General features: G+C 39.1%; 1 protein-coding gene across 8 annotated transcripts in view; it reads right to left on the reverse strand.

The window, feature by feature from the left end:
• Window positions 1–23,085, reverse strand: part of FAM178B (family with sequence similarity 178 member B) — a 188,994-nt gene that overhangs the window by 1,992 nt on the left and 163,917 nt on the right. For 7 of the 8 annotated variants that reach the window (XM_074288423.1, XM_074288421.1, XM_074288422.1 and 4 more), the window contains one exon: window positions 447–524. The exons of the other annotated variant lie outside the window; for it this stretch is intronic. In XM_074288423.1, coding sequence (XP_074144524.1) covers window positions 447–524 — 78 coding nt within the window. The remainder of the gene's footprint in view (window positions 1–446; window positions 525–23,085) is intronic. 8 annotated transcript variants of the gene reach the window in all.

The following is a 23,085-nucleotide window of genomic DNA, read 5'->3' on the forward strand; positions in this document are numbered from 1 at the left end:
TTTTGCTTGTGAGGAAACTGAGGAACAAATAAGTGAAATGATAATAGCTGAAATCTATAAAGCGCTTTATGGCATATTTTACATGTATTATCTCATTTGATCTTCACAAAAACCTGGGAAGTAAGTGCTATTATTATTTTTGCTCTAGGAGCTTAAGGGGACTTGCCCAGGATCACAGTTAGTAACTGTCTGAGGCTAGATTTAAATTCATCTTCCTGTCTCCCAATCCAGCATTCCTTCACCTTCATGGGCACAGACTTTGTCGTGTTCTTGTTAGGAAAACTTCATATAATGAATTATAAAGGGCAGAGCTATCACTGACTCAGGCACGCATGTTTTGTAGTTCCCTTACATTGAGCTTCCATCTATGATCAGAACCGCCCCAGCTCTGCTAAACAGATGAAGAGTTCAGGAGCTCCCCCTCCATCCTCATGGCTCCCACTCACCCACTTGTCTGTAGTGATGCTCTGACTGCCAACCACCATGCCAGCCATCGTCAGGAGGCTATGGCACAGATAGCAGACCTGTTAAGGAAGCACTGAGTTAGAAGGGTAGATGAGTGGGGACTTTACAAGAAGGGATTTCCCCCTAACTTTTCCCCTCTTATAGCTTTTTCTTCCCTTTTTAGGATTCTTTTTTTTTTTTAACTTTCTTTTTTTAAATTCAATTTTATTTTATTTTCAGTTCTAAATTCTCTACCTCCCACCTTATCCTCTACTCACTGAGAAAGGAATAAACAAAAGAAAACCCATTACAAATATAGTCAAGCAAAACAAATTCCCAGATTAGTCACGTCCAAATTCTCACACACACACACACACACACACACACACACACGTTTTTATTGTTCGTTGATTTAATTGTATTTGACAATTCATGATCCTATGAATTTTGACTATGGGGTTTTCTTGGCAAAAATAATAAGAGTGATTTGCCATTTCCTTCTCCAAAGTGTTACCATTTTACAGATGAGGAAGTTAAGCAAATAGGGATTAAGTGACTAGTCAAATTTGAACTCAGATCTTAGTAACTCCAGATCTGGAACTCTACCCACTGCATCACCTAGTTGCCAGATAGAGATAGATAGATAGACAGGTATGGACATATACAAAGATATATATATATATATATATATATATATATATATATAATGTAGACAGACATATAGATAGATAGACAGACACATGTAAATACAGACACAGACATAGAAAGATGTGTGTATGTACACATGTGTATATCTATAAATGTGTGTACATACAACACATCCACAGAGCAGCACACTTTAATTTATACCTTCAAGTTCTAGGAATCTTGTTTTAAAACCCAAACTCTACTCCAGGGTTCAGTTTCACACTGAGCTCTAAACAGCAGCTCCCAGGGTAGGAAGACTGCAATAAGACTCAAATGTAAGATGGGAAGCCTGCTTCTACCCAAGTTTGCAAGGAAACTGAAGCATTCCCAAACATCCCCAAACCCAAATTCTATCAGATTCTTTCCTTCCCATCCTCCAAAGACTCAAATCTTTTTTTTTTTTTTTTTTTTATAAGTAGAAATATAATGGCTCTATAGTCTTCTAAATATATGCCATAAACCACCTCTGTACTCACTCCAAGAAAATAAAACCGGGTTTAAAAATCTAATACAAAAGAAAATAGAGGTATTCATCTGCCTTGTCTCCCCTGACTATACATTTCTGGAGGGCAGATATGGACTGCTTTCCAGTAAGTTCTGTAGACCCCTTTATAAGGAATAGATAGTGAAGCCAAGCCTACTGTGTGCTAGATACTGGACAAAGATAAAATAGTCCCTTCCTCAAGGCATTATGCAGTCTACTGGGCAAGAGGAGATGGACACTGCTATATAAGGTAAGAGCAGCAGAAGAAGGACATGAATCAATGAGCAGTACCAATATTTAGATATATTTATACTTCAGCTTCCATATTTATTAAAGGAGGAGTTTGCAAGATGGCAAACTTCCAGCTGGTACAAAGCAGCTAGGTGGCACAGTGGACAGGGCACCAGGACTAAATCTGGCCTCAGACACATACTATCTCTGTGACCCTGGGCGAGTCATTTAACCTCAATTGCCTCAGTTTCTTCAAGTGTAAAATGGGGAGTTAGGCTAAAAAGTACCTAAGATCCCTTCCAGTTCTAAATCTGTAATCTTCTAAAGTAAGGGTGGGGAACAGACAGGGAAATAATTTGTTAAGGCAATGTTAAGGCAATGGCAGGCAAGGGAGGAGCTGAAAACTAGTTGTAACAATCTCCCACAGCTTGTCTTCTATACATTTGGTAATTCTGATGAACTCTTGAATGATTTTATAAATATTCAATGACTCTTGGCAGGAAAAAGGTTCTTTACCCCTGCTCTAAGGGATTCATCTATGGACTCTTAGCTTTGCTAATAGAAGTCTGTCTATACTATACTATCCTGATACTATATACTGTTTACTGAGATATACTATACTATATACAGATACACTACACGTATGTATATATATATATATATATATATATATATATATATATATATATATATATATATACACACTATAACTGAATCAAGGAAATTATCTTAGACTTCAGACTTCCATTGATTCCTCAGCTCCGATCCAAAGCACTAACCCTTCTGGACTCTTCTGTTCTCTGGGTTTGGAGGTCTGCTACATCTAGTTCCTAATCTACTTTCCTCCTTCTCTTGTCACCGATGCCCTAACTGAAGGCCTCATTCCAGTACCCACTTCATTTCTCCCCTTTCCCTCATTATTTTTCTTTTTTTTTTTTTTAATTTTTATTTTATTTTATAATTATAACATTTTTTGACAGTATATATGCATGGGTAATTTTTTACAACATTATCCCTTGCACTTACTTCTATTCAGATTTTTTCCCTTCCTCCCCCAACCCCCTCCCCCAGATGGCAAGCAGTCTTATATATGTTAAATATATTACAGTATATTCTAGATACATTTTTGTGAGTAGAACCGAATTTTTTGTTGCACAGGAAGAATTGGATGCAGAAGGTAAAAATAACAGTTTACATTCATTTCCCAGTGTTCCCTCATTATTTTTCATATAATTATGAAGACAATCTTCTTTTGAATTTACAAAGAAAATGAGATTCTCCAAATTCAGAAATAATATGTTTGGATAAGGTCAATAGAGAATTTAAAAAACAAAATGAAACTATGCCCAGTCCTGGACTGGGTGGGTCTTAAATTTAGCTAAGCTATTCAATCCAGTCACAGTTTCTTCCAGGCTTAACTTGACCCATGGTCCTCTCTAGATCAGAAGGCCAGGACTGTAGTGGATTTTATACACCTGGGCAATATGGTTTAACCTCATTCGCTAACTTTATAAGCCAGGCTTACTCTCAGCCAATCATGATTATGCAACAGATGTTGGGGTATTCTACTCGTATTCCTACCTAATCAGTCAACTAACTTTTTGCTTCTCTCTGATCAAAGAAAAAATTTAAAAACACCAAAAGATAGAATACTCCTATCACCTCAAAAATCAAAATAATTCAACTTATCAGATAAACTGCCTTCAAAGCTTGGAAAAAATCCATGCTCTTATGTATTTCAAGAATAGGGAGGGAGACAGAAGAACATGAAAGATAAATTAAGTCAGAAAAAAAAAGTGAAATAATTCTGCCCCTAGCCCTTCATCCACCAGTATGCTCTTCCCTAGATCTATTCCCTTCACTTCCCTTCACTCCAGCACTTCCAGCTGCCCAAAGGTATCTGAAATTAAAGAAGAAAATAATCCTGGATTTGACGGGTGAGAGAGAAACTGACTCTGCCCAACAGGAGAGCCAAGATGGCAACTATAGTTTGCTGGTGATCGCACTAGAACAGAATTGTCCACACCGGAGGCCCCCAAAGTCTCCCTTCTACCTACCACCAACCTGGTCACCTTATTCATGCAAAGAGTACAAGGAGACCTCAAAGGCCATCCAATTCAGCAGACGTGTGTATCCAGCTCATAATACCTTCAACAAATGAAGTTCAGTGATGAGTTCCTCAATACCCTCAGAACAGCCCATTTCATTTTTGGACAGCTTTGTTTTATTTGGAAACAATCAGGGTTAAATGCCATGCCTAGGGTCACACAATGAGTAAGTATTTGAAGCTGGATTTGAACTCAGGCCCTCCTGACTCCTGGACCAGTGCCTATCTACTGTTTCTCTGTATTAAAAAAAAAAAAAAAAAAAAAAAAATTTCCCTACATTGACCAGAAACCTACCTTTCCATAGTTCCCACCAAGCAAAATAAGCCCAATCTCTTTTTTCCCAGCATAGTCCTTTAGCTAGTTAAAAACTGCTCTCTTGATCCCCTACACCCACCAAGTTCCATCAACATATGGAATTCCAATTCACATACAGCCTGATTTCGAGCTTCTCCTTTTCCTGGTTGTCCTCCTGTGTATATACTCCAAGCTGTAGATGTACTTTCTAAAAAGTAGTGCCCAGAATTGAGCAGTTCTCCAGATGTGCTCTGACTAGGAGAGAGAACAGGACCAGCACCTTCCTCACCCTGGGTACTGAATTTACTTCCATTAATGCAGCTGAAGATCACATTGGTCTTTTTGGCTGCCACATCACAACTTTTTCACATGAATTTCTAGACACTCGCATCTCCCCCATTCTATATATGTGCAGTTTATTTTTGCAAGTGCAAGACTTTACATTTGTCCCTATTAAATTTTATCATCATCACATTACTTTTCCTAAAGAAGTGGGTGAATCCAGTCTCTGAAAGAGATAAAGCCCTCTGGCGGGTTAAAAGCCCAAACTTATTGTTACAGTACAAGTATAGTTTAAATCTTCCTTACCTTAAGCTACAAAGACAGACTCATTATTTTCTCTGGAGGCAGAATCTAAATTTTTTACACTTGGGGTCTTGTGTATTTGGTTTGAAATCATTATATATATATATATTATTGATATTATGAATTTTAGAGTGTACATTTAATTCACAGGCTTCACTAGGTCTATTACACAGAAAAAGTTTAGAAACCTTGTGTGATAGGAACACTGTACTAATCCATGTCCATCCCTCATTAAAGACATAAGTTAGACTACTTTTTTTTTTTTAAAGGTATTAAGACTTTCTCCAAGATGTGTTTGGCTTAGGGAGTTAAAGGCTCAGGCTTTTGATATTACTTCATTATGAAAGACCAAGGCAGCCATGAGGAGTCCCAGGGGCCAGCTGTCACCTGGCTGGAGAATCATGACTGTAACACTGGCGAGGGAGCCTCACTCCACCAAACCAACTCAAGGCATTCTCAGTGCCTGTCCTTGCTCTTTTTGTTAACTTACAAACACCTCATTTTGGCTGGCCTAAGTCAGATCTAAACCAGAAATGCTCTTAGAGAGGAGTGACTTCCTCCTGAGGATCACCTGTTGCTTCTTTTTGGGGACTTCTCATGATCACTACAGCATGAGAGCTTGAAGAAAAAAGACAAGACTAGTTGATTCCATGGTGTGGCTTTATCCTATTCTGCACCAGTCTCTTACTAAATAAAACCTCTCATCTATTTGGATCCCACAAACACCCAGAAAGTGCCTGAATTCACTGTGCTGGCTGGTCTGTTGAAGCAGAGAGACAATTGGGTAGGACTAGAGTGCTGCAGGTCCAGGTGAGCTGCCTTTCCTGCAGAAGAGCCTGCTCCCAGGAGTTGTTATTCCTGGAAAGGGGGAATCTTTTGCTTTTATAAAAGGATTTCCCTCTCTCCCAGTTATAACTGGCAGGCTGCTGCTGCCGGCAAACTGTATGATACAGCAAAATGACTTGCACCCAGTAGGTGCTTGGCAAATGTTTGTTGAATTGAATTCAGTTGTCTGTGTCTAACTCCAAGGCCCTGGCACATTATCATCAGAGCCAGGCCTGATTATTCCAAAAAAGTATCTGGCTTTCCAAATGTTCCTTGTTCTGAAATATTTCTTATTTTTTTTCCGAGGCTGAAGGCTATAAGAGAAAAAAGAGAAGGATCTGCTCTGTTCTTGTTCTTGTTCCTGCCTCTAATTTATTAGCAAACATCCTGCCCCTCCTCCTCTTCAGAAAACAACCTCTGAGCCTGTTTTGGGTTTGTCCCCCACTGGGATGTGAGGGGGCCAGGGCTGGGGCAGGAGGGGAGATCTTTGGTATTTCCAACTCCACAGCTGTCTTTCTGAGGTGAGGTTTCTGATGCTCTCTCTTCCTTGTAAAAGTTGACACTACCCAGTTTGTCGTTGGTGAGATCCAGTCATTTCACCAAACACGAATGAACATTTAACATTTTAGGAAGAACAGCAATACTCTTAAATCCAAGGGCCTCCCAGTTCCCACGCCTCCAAATATTAAAGTAAGGAGGGCACTGCTTATCAAGTCAAATATTATTCAATAAGATTTAGCTAATGTTTATTAAAAATCCCTTATATTCAAAGCAGAGAGTTAGGTATGGGGGAAAACAACATAAGAATTAAGAGGCCCTGCCATCGACAAACTGTGACTGTAGGCCCAATTTAGTCCCAATTGTCTCCACCACTCCAAAAAACATACAGCCTCTGTCCTAAAATGAGACACAAATAACTATCATACAAAAGAGAATAAAAATACAGAGGCATAACATATAGACCCATGAGTCTGTCTCCCCATTACTTCCTGAGCCTAATCCCAAAACGGAAACAATTTGTATACTTCTTGGTAAGCCAATTCTTTGTCAGTATTTTATCGTAAGCAAGGTATTATGTCTGACCTTAGACACTTACTAGCTTTGTGACTCTGGGCAAGTCACTTAACCCTGTTTTCCTCAGTTTCCCCATCTGTAAAATGAGCTGGAGAAGGAAATGGCAAAACCACGCTAGTATCTTTGCCAAGAAACCCCAACTGTAGTCACAGAATTGGACATAAGTAATCAACAAAGCAACATTACCTCATCTGATGCTCAAAACAGCCCTACGAGGTAGATACTATAGATATTCTTCTCTCCCTTTTACAGATCAGGAAACTGAGGCTCAGAAAGATTAGATGCTCATGACCACACACAGACCGTGCTCTTGGAAGGGTTTACCATCTTATTCCTATGTACTATTCCCATATTCGTATCTGGAAGGAAAAGCCCAACACGATTTTTAGTTCTGCTTGGGGAAGGAGTGGGAGGAAATCATTAGCAAATGCCCTATTCATGCTTTCCTGTGTGCGGCTATTCTCTGGAAAAAAAATCTATGTGCTGACCAGGAAGGCGTTCGTGGAGGCTTGGAGCAACTCTGCAAGATTCTCTTTGTCCTAAGAAGTTCTGAGGGGGAACGGTGCCTTCGGCCACCCTGCTCCAAGCAATGTGGCAAAATAGAATTCATTAGAACTTCAAACTAGACTCAAAAAGCAGGACTGGGGCCTCTTCCCTGACGCTTCGGTGATAGGCCGAGACTTCAGGGGAGTAAACATGGACAGACAAAAATTAGCCTTATCGTTTATATAGAGCCCTGGCAAAGAACTGAGCCCCTGTGGAGATTCCGAGAATGATTTCTCCTCTTATACTATCCAGGGCTGTTGGGGTACAACAGGCAGGCTTCCAAGAGCCAGGAAAAACATCTTAGAGGGGTGTGTATGTGCATGTGTTTGGGGGGGAGGGAGGAAGGGGGAGAGGGAGGGTCCCTTAAGACAAGGAGTAAACAACCAGGTGCAAGTCCCATTTCCTGCTGCAGGCTTGTGGTGACCGTCTGGTGAACTCCAGCAAGCCTGTTCCTGTCCCACCTTCTCCAGGAAGCCTTCCCCAATCCCTCTAAATTCTAGTCTTCCTCTGTCAATTATTTCCCAGTATCTTGCTGTGCATATTTTGCTTGCGCCTTGTCTCCCCTATTAGATTGTAAGCTACCTGAGGACAGACTGCCATTTGGGATCCTGTGCGCTTAGCACAGTACCTGGCACACAGTAGGCACTTAAAACATGTGGCTGCAGACTGCTTGGACATCCCACTATTCTGCGCCCCTTCCTGGCTCCCTGTGAGAGAAGTACCCCAGAGGAGAAATAAGAGTGGAGGCCCCATGGCTTTGTTTTTTGTTTTGTTTGTGGGGAGTTTTTTTGTTTTGTTTTGTTTTGTTTTTATTCTGGAGAGATTTAGAAAAGGAATCTCCTACTTTTGTTCCTTCTCTTGCTGCAAAATAATGAGATTACGAGCAGAGACAGCTCAGCTTACTCTCAAGAAATGTAAGTATTCCAACAACTAAGATTAGAAGATAGAACTAGAGCCTGCAAGTTCCAAGGAATAGACAAAGTAAATGAAGAACCTTACTACTGAGCACCTGGGGGAGTCCCAGAATCTGGATGAAAGGAAAAGGACATGTCTAAACCCAATACAGACAAGACTGTAACATTCCCAAAGTCAGGAATCTTATATGAGGTTCCTACCCTCCCTGCTGCCCTAATATCTAATAAAAAAAAAAAAAAGTCTCTAGCACAGTGAGCTATTCACAGTGGGAGTTCAAAAGACCCACTGAAATCTAGTCAAATCCATCTAAGAGAATTAGGGACTGAGATTGGGGAAGGAGTCCGAGAGTGATTCATGTGCCAGATGGGAAAAGTGGATGGACAGACATTTCCCAAGATGCTTTTCCATCTGCAAAATTTCCCTCCAGACGATGCCAAGGGGAAAAGCCAGCTTGCCACGGGTGCTCAAGGCAGGAATAAAAAGAAAAGAGAAAGTAATTTTTATGTGAACATCACTTTAAATGAATCTAACCCCAAATGATCCTTGTTTCCATAGTAGAAGCATTTTTCCCCTGGCCCTGTGAGAGACAAGTATTTCATCTTAACACAATTCTATTAAAAACAAACAAATAAACCCCCAAACCTCAGTTTTACTACCAGGTCCCTCCTGCTAACTAGCTCAAGGCTGTTCAATCTTGCTCTGGCCAGAAGGGTACAAGGATTGCTGCTCTCTCCATCTTGGGGGTGAGTGGATCGATTCCAAAAAAGCTCTAGGACAGCTGCTAAGCTAGTGGGAGAGAGGGACTTGGCTACAAGGAAAACCCTCGCTCACAGACTGTCATGGAAGATGCTACTCAACAGTGCTGTATTTTTTCCAGCAGAGCTGCCTGAGCCACTGGCTGAGTCAGCCCCTGGTCCAAGAACAGCTCACAGGGCTCCCACCAGCTGGCCCCTGCCACCCTGGTAAAAGAGAAGGACTACAGGCAGTGATTAAGGAATATTAAGGCTTGATTCTTCCCAGTAGGAAAGAAGAACTAGATTTAGACACAGAGGACTGAGATCTGATTCCCAGTTCTATATCAGATAGCAGATGGACAAAGCTTGGGGGGGACCAACCGTGGGAGCCAAGAATGCCCTGGGGGAAAGGGGACATACTGGGGTGCTGACTGCTGAGATAACTTTGTTTTTGTTTTGTTTTATGGAGGCAATGGGGTTAGGTGACTTGTCATACAGCTAGTAAGTATCTGAGGTTAGATTTGAACTCAGGTCCTCTTGATTCCAGGACTCTATCCACTGGACCACCAGTTGCCCTCCCAAGATGACTTTGTACTAGAGAACAGAGGGTACACACCAGAGGTGTGCTGCAGCCAATTTACTCTGGCCCTTGAGAGCCAATTTTTAAATTTTCAATGGGGAAGTCTTTACACCTTGGAAATTAGCAAACACCACAAACAAGAGTTTGATTTAGTGTTTTGTTGACTATCTACAAGAAAATGACAGAGAAAATATTAATAATTCAGATTAAATTTTAAAAACTTGTCATCCAGCACACCCTTCATACAATGTGTCCCAACCCTATTACCTGAGGCGAGCAGGACCCAACATGATCTTCATTATCTTTGATTATCCCAATGCAAGGGAACTTTAGGTAGATAATTGCATAATGGGATGAATGGTAGGTAACATAAAGTCTCCATTATCAGCTTTTTGCTTAGAACTGAAGACCTGGAGGTCAAGCTTAGCCCAAGCCCTCCTCGGATATATCTCAGATTTAGCAAAACCCAGCTGAGGGATCAAGTCCACTTATGAGGGATTGAGTATTTTCAATAGATACTTAAGAGTGGACCCAAAACTTCACATGAGCTCTAAAATTAATGCTTCCACACTGGCTGTGACCTATTAGATTAGACTCCCTTGAGCCATTTCAGACCAGAATCTGGATCTGGACTGAAACCAGACAGGCTTGTTTGGGTAATGTTTGAGGATCACTCGTGCTCTGCCGGTATTCCAGGACTGGCAGAGGAAGGGTTCACATGCGATCTTGAGGAAGAAGCGGAAGACATCTGAGCATCTTCTTCCCAGGGGCCATGGAGAAATGTCATTTTCTACCTTCAGGCCCTAAGGGCAAGACCTAAACACCGCATCACACACTAGGCAAATAACAACAGCAGCAATTAATAATGAGTAATCTTAGAGGCCGGACAGCTTAAAGGCCACAAGCCAAGGCTCAGCCTGGAGAAGGAAGCTGGCCTGGCAGGTCCTTCCAGGAAGGAAGAAAAAGGGGTGGCGCTTGCTTAGGGTAAATCCCCACCTTTATTCTTCCACTTACTATCGCTGGGATTTCTCCCTCTATTTTTTCCCTCCCTACTGTCTCTGATTGCTTCTTGTCATCCTTCTAATGAACAAATTATACTGTGCATCCCCAACTCATCCAGCTCTTTTTAGTTCTGGCCAGAAAGATTATTTCCATAAATGATCGGTATCAGTAGGAGCTAAAGAGGTAGATAGAAGACACTCAGGCAGTATTTTCAGGGAGAAGGAGAAACTTTTTTTAGTATATGTTTTTATAAAGTGCTTTCTTTTATAATTATATAGATTTTACTTTATATTATTTACTTTAATTCTGAGAAGAGGTCTGTAGGTTTTACCAGAAAAGGGAAGGTCCGTGATTTAAAAAAAAAAGGATAAAAAGTCCTTTCATAGAGGGTTTGACGTTGAAAATGACTAACAGAAAACTGTTATCAGATACAAATCCCAGAGTGAGGTGGGGGAGGGAGATAAAGTGAGAGTAACCCAGGGCCACCAGGAAATGAGGCAGGATGACACACTGTTCCTTCCTATCCAAATGATTGAAGACCCTGGGGGGTGGGGGAGAATAGGAAGGGGGGAAACTGAATGGGAAAACCCTGGGGAGAGGTCTGACAAGGCAATGGAACAAGCCAACTCCCCACTGCAACTCAGTCCCAGAAGCTCCCGTGGCCCATTCAAGGGATAGGAGAGGGTTGATTTTTTGATACGGAGTAGGATGAGGTGGCCGTAGGGTGATGGGAAACAGCCTGGCAGCATCTGGCCTGGAACACAGCTTCCGGAACATCTGCTGGGAATGTCCGCTTAATGGCAGCAACACCCCATGGCCTTCCTTGTGCTGGCAAGGCTCCACAATGATGCATGAGTGTCCTGTGACACTGGTGGGAGCCCTCCCAGAGCTACCCACGCCCCTAACCAGGTCTGACATAACACATCAGCTGTGAACCCAGAGGACCTTCTAGGGGAACCTACGCTGCTGAGTCTGTCCAGATCTTATTATGGACTCTGGATTTGAGTCGCAACAATTTTTTTGTCTTAATTCTAGGATTCAATTTTTTTCTTCTTAAACCTGAAGCTTACTCTCTCCTACTCTCTCAGAAAGGGGGAAAGTTAAACAGGTGTGAAGAATTTGGAATCAGTAGGCCTGGATTCAAATCCTGATCTGTATGATTTTGGGAAAGTAACCTCAAAGTTTGTAAGACATTAGGATTGGGTTAGAAGGTCTTTAAAATTGCTTTCAGGTCTGAATATATGATCTTATGGACCTAAATTGTTGAATTCTCTCTCTCTCTCTCTCTCTCTCTCTCTCTCTCTCTCTCTCTCTCTCTCTCTCTCTTTCTCTCTCTCTCTCTCTCTCTCTCTCTCTCTCTCTCTCTCTCTCTTTCTCTCTCTCTCTCTCTCTTTCTCTCTCTCTCTCTCTCTCTCTCTCTTTCTCTCTCTCTCTCTCTCTCTTTCTCTCTCTCTCTCTCTCTCTCTTTCTCTCTCTCTCTCTCTCTCTCTCTCTTTCTCTCTCTCTCTCTCTCTCTCTCTCTCTCTCTCTCTCTCTCTCTCTCTCTCTCTCTCTCTTTTTTTTTTTGCTGAGGCAATTGGGATTAAGTGACTTGTCCAGGGTCACACAGCTAGGAAATGTGAAGTATCTGAGGCTAGTTTTGAACTCAGATCCTCCCGACTTCAGGGCTGGTGCTAATTGTTGAATTTTCTAACAAGAACTGGCCTGCCAAAACCTACTTCTGCCCTTTGCTCAGCTGCTGCAGAAGATCATGCTGGGCCGAGAGAATCTGAGTTCGTGTTCTTGGGAGATGGCCGTGGGTAGAGCCAGCTTGCCACAAAGCTCCCACCCAGGCCATCCTTCCTCTCTCCCTTCCTGCACCACGATGGGGACGAGAGGTCAGTGGCTAGCCCGCTCTTCCTGCTACTTTGGCTGAATGTATATAGACCCTGACCCTTTAGGGAGGCTGAGCCGGAAAACGCTGCTCCACTAACTTCCAGGCTAAAGGCTGGATTCTACATGTGTCGAAGAACAAAACAAAGGTGTGTGTTTGTGTCTGTTCGCAAATGTGTATCTCATCGATTATTCTCCCTCCCAAATGTCTCCCACATCTCTCCCTCCTTTTCTATTCGCACTGGAACCACGGTAACAGGTCCTCCTTTAACACTTGTCTCAACTACTTCAGTGGAGGTTATGTTGTAGTGGAAAGAATGACGGAGGCAAAAGATGTGAGCCTCAGGCTGACCCAATATTTGCTCGCTGTGGGATTCAGGGAAATCACTAAATCTCTCCCAGTCTCAGTTTCCTCAGTTTAAACCATTGAAATGTTAAAGTCACTTAAATAATCGGTTTGTAGAATAGTGATAATTATATAATTACTTACTTCATATGGTTGTTGTAAGCATCTTGTAAACATTAAGTGCTATATAAATGTGAAGATGATTCAAGTAAAAGAAATGAGAGGAACCAAGACATAGATTATACAGAAGCTTCACATTTTTATTGCCAGGAGTGATGGAGCCAAGATGGCAGAGAGAAGGAGGGACTCTTTCTGAGTTCTTCCTTAAAGACCTTTAAATAATTTTCTAAAACAAATCCCGGAGGGACAGAATCCACAGTAAACCACATCTCTATTTAAACCATATTACCCTGGAAAAACTGGAAACTTACAGGTCCCTAGAAATATCACTGGAAATAGAACCTGAAGCTTGGGGCAGTATGCCTGCCTTCTTTCCCAGAAGCATAGCCCCATTTAGCAGAGTTTAAAATCAAGAAATAGTCTGGGAGAATGAGTAAACAACAGAAGAAAATTTTGACTATAGAACGTTACTAAGTGACAAAGAAGACAGTAAAGTCAGCATCCCTACATCCAAAGGCTCCAAGAAAAATATGAACCAGGCTCAGACCATAGAAGAGCTCAAAAAGGATTTTAAAAATCTAGTAAGAGAGGTAGGAAAAAAATGGGAAGAGAAATGAGACTGATGGAAGAAAATCATGAAAAAAGAGTCAATGATTTTGTAAAGGAGCCACCAAAAAAAATTACTGAAGAAAATAGCACTTTAAAAACCCAAATAGGCCAAATGGTAAAAGAGTAAATATTCAACCAGAAGATTGTCTTGAAAGGCAGAATTGCCCAAATGGGAAAAGATTATACAAAAACTTGCTGAAGAAAAGAGCTTCTTAAAAAGCAAAATTGGCCAAATGGAAAAGAAGGTATAAAATTTCACTGCAGAAAACAATTCCTTAAAAATAAGAATTGATCAAGTGGAAGGAAATGACTCTATGAAATATCAAGAAGCAATAAATCAAAACCAAAAAGATGGAAAAATAGAAGACAATGAATGTAAAATATCTTATTGGAAAAACAACTGACCTGGAAAACAGATCCAGAAGAAATCATTTTTAAATTATTGAACTTCCTGAAAGCCATGATCAAGAGAGGAGATCAGACATCATCTTTCAAGAAACTATTAAGGAAAACTGCCCTGATATTCTAGAACCAAAGGGTAAAATAGAAAGTGAAAGAATCCACCAATCATGTCCTGAAAGAGATTGCAAAATGAAAATTTCCAGGAATATTATGGTCAAATTCCAAAACTCCCACATTAAGGAGAAAATAGTGTAAGCAGCCAGAAAGAAACAATTTAAGCATTGTGGAACCACAGTCAAGAAAATACAAGATTTGATAGCTTCCACATTAAAGAATTGGAGGGTTTGTAATATGATATTCTGGAGAACAAAGGTGTTAAGAATACAATTAATAATCAATTACTCAGAAAAACTGAGTATAATCTTTCAGGAGAAAAGAATGGATATTCAATGAAATAGAGGATTTTCAAAAATTCCTGATGAAAAGACTAGAACTAAATAGAAAATCTGACTACCAAATATAAGACTCAAGAAAAGCATAAAAAGGTAAGCAGGAAAGGGAAATGAAAGGGACTGTTAAAACTGTTTGTATTCCTACATTGGAAGATGATACTTGCAACTCATGAGAACTTTAGTTCTCATTATTAGGTCAGTCAGAAGATAACCAATATCAAATGACACAGGCATGAGTTGAATATGATGGAATGATATCTTTAAAAATATAAATTAAGGTGTGAAAAAGAGGAATGGACTGGTTGAAAAAGAGAGTGAAAGATAGAATGGGGTGATTTATCTCACAAAAAAAGAAGGAAGAAAAAACTATTACAATGGAGGGAAAGATGAATTATTGGGGAATGCTTGAATTCATCAGGATTGGCTCAGGGAGGGAACAACAGACACATCAAGTGGGTAGAGAAATCTATTATACCCTACAAGAAAGTAATAGGGAAAAGGTGTAAGAGAAGGAGGAATATGTGTACTCACAGAAGGGAAGGTGGATTGGGAGAGGCATTCTTTTTTTTTTTTTTAATTTAAGTGAAAGAGGAGATTCTTTTACCTCATTTGCTACCTAGTCTTAATCATTGAGTAGGTGAGACCTCAGTCAAACTGAGGGCTCTAGTTTCATCCAGGGCCATCTCTAGTCTTCGTGATCTACATCTGGTCACTGGATCCAGATGGCTCTGGAGAGGAAAATGAAGCAGAAGACCTTGCCCAGCCCTCCCTCACTTCAATCCAATTCACTTGCATGTCATGGCATCCCCTCCCTGATGTCATGGTCATCTTCGAGAATAAAGGACAAACAAACAAGTCAAAAGCAGAAATACTTTAAGAAGGGACAGAAAGAAAGGAGAGAGAAAATAGAATATATGGGGGAGAGGGAAGAATAGACAAAAATAGTTAGCAATTATGAACTGTGAAAAAGTTTTTGAAGCAAGTTTCTTTGATAAACATGTAAAGAAATGAGTTGAATTTATAAAAATTCCCCAATTGTCAAATGATCAGAAAATATGAACAGTTGATTTTCAGATAAAGTAATCAAAGCTATTACCATATGAAAAATGCTTTAAATAACTATTGATTGGACAAATGCAAATTTAAACAATACTGAGGTATTACCTCATACTTATTGGAATGGCTAATAGAACAGAAAAGGAGAATGATAAATATTGGAGGAGATGTGGGAAAATTAAGACACTAATACACTGTTGGTGGAGTTGTGAACTGATTCAAGCATTATTTAGATCAATTTGAAACGATGACCAAATCTTTACAGTGATGTTTTTCTAAAGGCAAAGAATTGGAAATTGAGGAGATGCTCATCAAATGGGAAATGGCTGAACAATTTGTGGCATAGGATTGTGATGGAATATTATTATAATGTAAGAAATTATAAAAAATCTGGAGAAACTTAAATGAACTTATGTAAAATGAAATGAGTAGAACCAGGAGAACATTGTACACCATGACAACAATATTGTAAGATAATCAACTGTGAATGACTTAGCTATTGTCAGCAGTACAATGGTTCAAGACAACTCTGAAAGATTTATTGTGAAAAATTTTGTCCATTCCCAGAGAAAGAACTGACCGAGGTCTATGTTTTCTTTTATAACATGACTAATACAGAGGTTTTTTGCATGATTACACATTGTTTGTCTTCTCAATGAGGGGGGCAGGAAGAAAGAGAAAGAATTTAGAACTCAATTTTTTAAATGAATGTTGAATTTTTTTTTACACGTAATTAGGGGAAAATCAAACATTAAATGAAAAATAAATTTTAAAATTGTTAGATGTTAGACATTATCAACACAAAAAAATAGAGAGTGAAATTAATTGTATTTTAACACAGGAGAAGATTTTTTTTTTAATGGACATGAGAGTTATCCCTGAGTCAGCTCAGACCAGCAAGTCATCATAGTTACATGAACAAGAAGAAAGAATATTAATAAGAAAAAAGATATACAATTGTATAGTATATAATTGAAAAGTTTAACCATGAATAATTTAAATAATCTCTTGAAAAATAAAAATGGGAAAGAATCAACAGAAATGACATCAATATCAATTATAATTTCATCCAGTAGTAAAAAGCAATGTAAATTAATTGTTACAAGACCACAAAAAAGAAAGAATTGCCTGGAAAAAAAAATTGCCTGAACAAACACTTGACTTGCTAAACCAGGGGAGATGGCTGCCAAAGGAAACACCAGGTTTGAATATAAATTATTTTGTAAAATCTTACTAAGAAAGATGACAGGTGATTATGAGCAGTATTGTCTCATAAAACAAAGGGAAACAATAGAAGGTAAAACCAATCTAAAGAAAGTTTGGCAAGCTATCTGTATAAGCAGAGTCATCCCAAGTGCACTCAGGATGAAAACAAAAAGAAGACTACAAACAGAAGGAAAATGGAAAAGATTTGCAAAAATTATTACAACAAACTGTTTTTTCTATCAAGGATAATGGAATCACCACACTTAGACTCTAACATCACAATCCCTGAGGTGCTTACAGAAGTACAAACAACACTAAAAAGTACAAAGATGAGAAAAACAGTAGAATTGGAGCAAGTATATGTAGCAGGGATCAGCATTAGACTTGATACAATTTTAAGGTTACCAAAAAACCAATTTATAAAATTCTCTTTAGTGAGGGAAAATACTAGAAGTATGGGGAGGGGAGGAGGAGAATCTCAGACCTTACTGATTCAAAATTTTTAAAAAAGGTGACTGAGAAAATATCAACAACTACTACAGAGTAAACTTTTCCATCTATACAAAATCTTTATGAGGGTCACCTATACACAAATAGCGGGAATCCCCAATAAGGGTGGCAGGCGGGAATAAATAGGCTTTCACAAAAATATTCGACAGTGGAAAATGTCTTTGCCATCCCACAAGTGACTGAAAGATTTTGAGAACATAAGATGCCATGGTATTTACTATTTGTTGATTAAAAAAAAAAAAGAAAAAAATATGATTCAGTAGAACAAAATACCACTTTAAAAGCTATCTTATGACAAAGTGACTTCCATTCACATATCAAGATCATTCGAGATTCCATGGTAGTTGTAATAACAGAAATAACCTTTATTCAATGACCCTTCATGATCAACATAAAGTGAGGGAGATGTGTATTTAATCAAAATATACACTTTGAAATGAAAGAACTCCAGTACAGTAGTACTGGTCAAGGAAGGATCCCTTATGGCTAGATGCATTTTTTTTTTTTAATGGATAAGACTAGTATCGATTATGTCAGACCCCAAGAAAATTACAGAGCCTCCAGAAAAACAATCATTTCATTTCAATATTGATTCATTTAAGTTGTGTCCAACTATTTGTGATTCCACTTAGGGTTTTCTTGGCAAAGATATTGCAGTGGTTTTGCCATTTCTTTCTCCAGCTCGATTTTATATTTGAGGAAACTGAGGCAAACAGTGTTAAGTGACTTGCCCAGAGTCACACAGTAAGTGTCTGAAGCCAGATTTGAACTCACCAAGACTAGAGTCCCTGCATTCCATCTATTGCATCACCTAATTCCTTTAGAAAGACATCTGCCAGCACTTAAAGAAGTTTGGAATGTCCATTCATACAGGAAAAACAATAGATGCTGACCATTTTCACATGTATCTAAATAAACCCCATATAGAGGTTATACAACAATATTTATATCAGGGATAAATAATACAGATGGACAATGAGTTGGGCTCAAAGTTGAAAAGGAGGAGAATAAAGGACTGGATTGCCTTTGGAAAATGGCAATGTTACTTTTACTGACCCCAAATTTTTCATAGTAGCAAATACCCTTTTTTTTCTCCTGTTCTCTTCTCTCCTCCCTTTTCCTCTCTTCTTTTTCTCTCTTCTCTCTCTTCCTACTTCTCTTCATCTTCATTTTTCTGAGAAGCTTCCCATATAGTTTCTTTCCTTAAATGTACGTGAATTCAGAAGGAGCATCATGGAATCTAAGTATGCTCTAACTTGCAAAGGAATTCTGAAATTTTCTAGTTTGGGAATTCGAAAACTGAACTCCCAAAGCAAGCCTGTCCACTTTCACTGGAGGTACCAAAATAAAGGACACTGCCTTCACACCAAAAGAGATTTTAAAGCAAAGAATGTGACCTCCTTTCAAACGCTGTTTATGTCAAGCCATGTTTTCTCTCTTTACTCTTTTGTTGCCCCATTTGAGAAACCCTGGAAACTGAGCAGTATCTGAATTACTAATATGAAAGGAGTTAACCTTCCTCAAGTTATGTGCTGATGACTAATAGATTATTGGACTCAGGCAGCCCCTGATTATTGTATTGTATTATATCATATTATATTCTTAAAGATGTCTACTGATCAACCTATTAGTAAAATAAGTGATATTGTTCATGGGGTCCAAAATGACTTGTATGTCCTATTCACTATAGAGTTTCTGAGAATTCCAGTCAAGAGTTACCTGGAACCCTTGTCTCACCCAATAGTGCCTCTTGTCAGTGTTTACAATATTAGTAACATAGGAATGCCATGCTAATTGACAATGGGCACAAATTGATGGCTAGAGGAGGTCTTTCAAAATGGGAAGATTCTAAGAAATCTTGCTTCTTTTTTCTGATGACAGTTTCTCATGGAAGGTCTCCCCTTGGGTATCAATCTTACTACTTCTGTCAGAGGTTTCTCCAGTCACAGAGAAAACTTGTTTATTTTATGGTGACCTAGAGGCTTACAAGCCACACAGAAATTTCACTTCCCATTTAATCATTGGCAACACTTTTTTGACTTGTCCACACTTCTCAACAGCCAAATCCAAGTTGGCATTAATAGTCTGGTCCCTCTGCCGGAACAGGCGAGATGGACCTGGAATTTCAATCATTTTCCTGTCTTAGGCCTGGGGATGGGCCTGGAACTGGGGCAGTGTCACCCTAGAGCCCCCAGGTCACAGCTCAACTGGCGGAAGGGCTTGGGAAATCTCAGGTCAGTTCTTCCTGGCTCCCTATCCATCCTACACCCTACGCCAAAGACTCATCTTTTCAACACAAGACATTTTATTCCTCTTATTGAAACACCACTCCCTCTATAGAAAACCAAAGAGGAGACACATCCCACAGATGACAATGGAAAGGGATGCATGGCAGACAGAAAAGGTTGCAATATATAACTACTAAGCAATTCTGAATAACGGGGATAAAGGATATCATCAAAGAATTATATGACAGAAAGAGAAGAGGAGTTGGTCACATGGCAAAGACAAAGATGAAAGGCAGACAGTGGCTCCATTGGTATTCTTGTGAATATATCATGCTTCTCACTAAGCTACAAGTTACTTAAAGGCAGGGATTGTATCTTATCTAAACTCTGTGTTATTTTTTCCAGTGTCTAGTATAATGCTCTGCACACAGCAGGCACTTAATACATGCATGCTAAATTGAATTTAGTCTCTAGCTGTCATGGAAACTCTGTAATTGCCCTTTAAAATAGAAAACTGCCTTCCTTTCCCTTTGCCATTTATTAATTCCTATTCTACCTCTAGTATACTGAGTACTTCTACTTCTTTTTGCACTTATCCTGTGCCTGAAAAATGCTGAGATTTTATGTCACAAAATGCTTCTAAGACTTCAAAATCCCCTGAAATTGGGGACAGCACTCAAGAATACATTACAGGGAACCCCTGTGTTAGGGGAGGTGGGATTGAGGAGACATGGATTGCTGCAACTAGAAAACAATACAAGGCAGTATATAAACAATTATTAGAGAATGCAATATACATGATAAGAAGTAAAGAAATTCAAAGCAACGAATGATAGGCCAGAGCAGGCAGCAAAGGTTTTGAAGAGAAAGATATTGAGCTGAGCTCTGATCTATAAGATAGAGCAGGAAATATGTTCCAGACAGAGGGCACACTTTGAGGGATAGGAGTGAGGATGGTATATAAGTAATAAGGTGACTGGTGTGAAAAATCTGTAACCGGGAATAGTATGAGATAAAGTTGGGTGGAGAATGTAGGACTACTTGATAAATATATTGGATGGTCTCAAATGTCAGACAAAGGAGTTCATTTTTGATCAAATGGATTAAGAAGCCATTTTTCTTAAGCAAAGGAGTTATGAAAAATAAAGCAAATGTATTTAGGATGGATTAAAGGGAAGAAGAAAGTAGTGAGGGAAGGGGAAAGTTAAGGAACAGTTAATTCAGTTATGGGAACCTGGACCAGAATAGTGATAGTGGGAATGGAGAGGAAGGGAGGAATTTGAAAGATTTTTCAAAGGAAGAATAAAGAAGAGCTGTTGATTGATGTGAAAGACAAAGAAGCCAAAGATAGCTCTCACAGTTTTAAGCCTAATAGGCACAACTGGAATGGACTTTGCAGTACTTGCCCTCAATTATCTTAACAGTATTAATTCTGCAAACCTAGGTAAAGTTAAGTAATTGCTAATGTTTGGTGTACGAATCAATTAGTAATCTAATTAAAAACTCTTTTCAATATCAGTTTCTCAGAGATGTCCTTCCTAAAGATTATAATGAAGCAGACTATAAAGGAAACCTGATCATTCTCAATTTACAAAGGAAGGAAACAGGCATAAAAAGGGAAGGTACATAGAAACCTGGGAGTTTCTACCTCATATATTTTTGTTTTTAAATTATTTTCTCCTGAATCTCTCTTTCAGGAATCAAGATTCACAAAATGAATGGAGCTATCATTATCTTCAACATATACATGTCTTACAGTAGGAAAGATGTGTGAAGTCAAAAGGGAAGTGTTATTTCATGGTGAGAGAAGACTGGGAAAAAGGAACTCTGAGGTTCCACTTGTCTTATTCTATGAGACAGAGATTGTAACTTCTCCCTTTCCTTCTCACGAAGCCTGGAAGCCAAGTGTTTATCCTTCTATAGTCAGGATGAAAATTATGTTGTAGAGTTAATAATAATGATACGTTATGCTTATATAGCTTTTTGTGATGTGGTGTCATTATATAATTTGATCTCTTTGTGAGGTAGGGAGGACAGATATTGTAATCAATGACTTGGAAGATTATATATATATATATATATATATATATATATATATATATATATATATATTACACGTTTATCAACTTTATAGACTTCACAAAGCTGGTAGAATAGCCAACATACTAGATGACAGAATAACAGGCCAAAATTAGTAAGACAGAATTAATTAGGGATAAATTTAAAAATCACCATTTGGAATCAACAGATCAACTATACAAGTTTAGAATTGGAAAAGAAGCCTGGCTAAACAATATCTTTGATTTTTTTTAAATTAAAGCTTTTTATTTTCAAAATATATACATGGATAATTTTCAATATTTACCATTAAAAAATTCCTTTAAACAATATTTTTGAAAAAGATATTGGAATTTAAGTGGATAACAGAATGAAGATGGTGAAAGTTCCAATGTTCTTTGCTCTTGTCAGACCATATCCAGGGTACAAGATTTAATTCTGGATACCAAGTTTTAAGAAGGACACTGACAAATTTAAGTATATCCAGATAGTACCCTAGACAGTGATAAGACATGGCAAATGAGGATCTGTTAAAGGAAATAAGGATAATTGGCTTGAGGAAGCTAAGCCTTAGGAGGAAAATGATAGCTGTCTTCAAATCTGTCAAGGGCTATCATGTAGAAAAAGAACCAAACTCTTAGCCCCTAAGGATAGAATGTGTGGGTGCAGAAAATCAGATTTTTGCTACATATAAGGAAAAACTTCCTAAACAATTAGAGTTATCCATCACACTAGAAATCTTTTAAGATAAAACTGGAAAGATGGTGGAATATAAGCAGAAACTTGCTCAATCTCTCCCCTAAACTGCTCCAAATTCCTTTAAATAATGACTAAGAAATTTTAGAGCATCAGAACACCCAAAAAGACAAGATTGGACTTCAAAAGTAAGATCTCCAATAGAGATAGGATCTCTTAAGAGGCTTCTGCTTCTTTGCTCCTTATTGGGTCCAGGAGCAGAGGGGTAATCAAATAGATCTGGGATGCACAATGCAATTTGCTCTCAGAAAAAGAAAAAAAGAGGAGCAAAGACTTCCAAAATCAGCAGAGGCCATCATTCCTATCAGGATATGGCAATGTCTTTAATTCCTCACTTAGGAGAGAGAGAAAAAAAGTGCCTCTCCCTGTCATGACCTGGCCAAACCTCACCCAGACAGACCTACCTCCCTGGCTACCTGACGCAGCAGTGAAAGCAGTAAAACTCGTTCATCTCCTCTATTAAGATATCACACAAAACACAATGCACACAGAAACACACAATACACACAAACACAAAGGAGCTCCACGCTTGACTAGCTGCCCACAGACAAACATCAGTAGACATACACAACATGGGCAGAGACATACACAGCAACATTACAAAAGCACATCCATTCATGAAATAAAATGAAAACAAACCCGCATCCCATATTAACTAACATGATCCACATTCACAACCAAGCCCAGAGGAACTTGAGTGTGCACACTCAGGAGGGGAACCTGAGGGAGCAGGAGTATCCAGACACATATGTCCTTAAGGGGGTTGGGGTTCAGGCAGTTCTGTCACTCAGGCCTGGGTGGAACTAAATTAGCATAGATGAAGAAACCCCCAGAGACACAAAGCCTGTTTTTCTGCCTCATCAGGATATTCTAGAGTATGGCAAACAGAAGACATGCTACAGAACAGAAGGCAGAAAAACAAATGTGTTTTCTGACAGTGGCTGGCACCAAGGGAACTGAG

The sequence above is a fragment of the Sminthopsis crassicaudata genome, chromosome 2 (assembly GCF_048593235.1).
Source record: "Sminthopsis crassicaudata isolate SCR6 chromosome 2, ASM4859323v1, whole genome shotgun sequence".
Classification (NCBI taxonomy): Eukaryota; Metazoa; Chordata; class Mammalia; order Dasyuromorphia; family Dasyuridae; genus Sminthopsis; species Sminthopsis crassicaudata.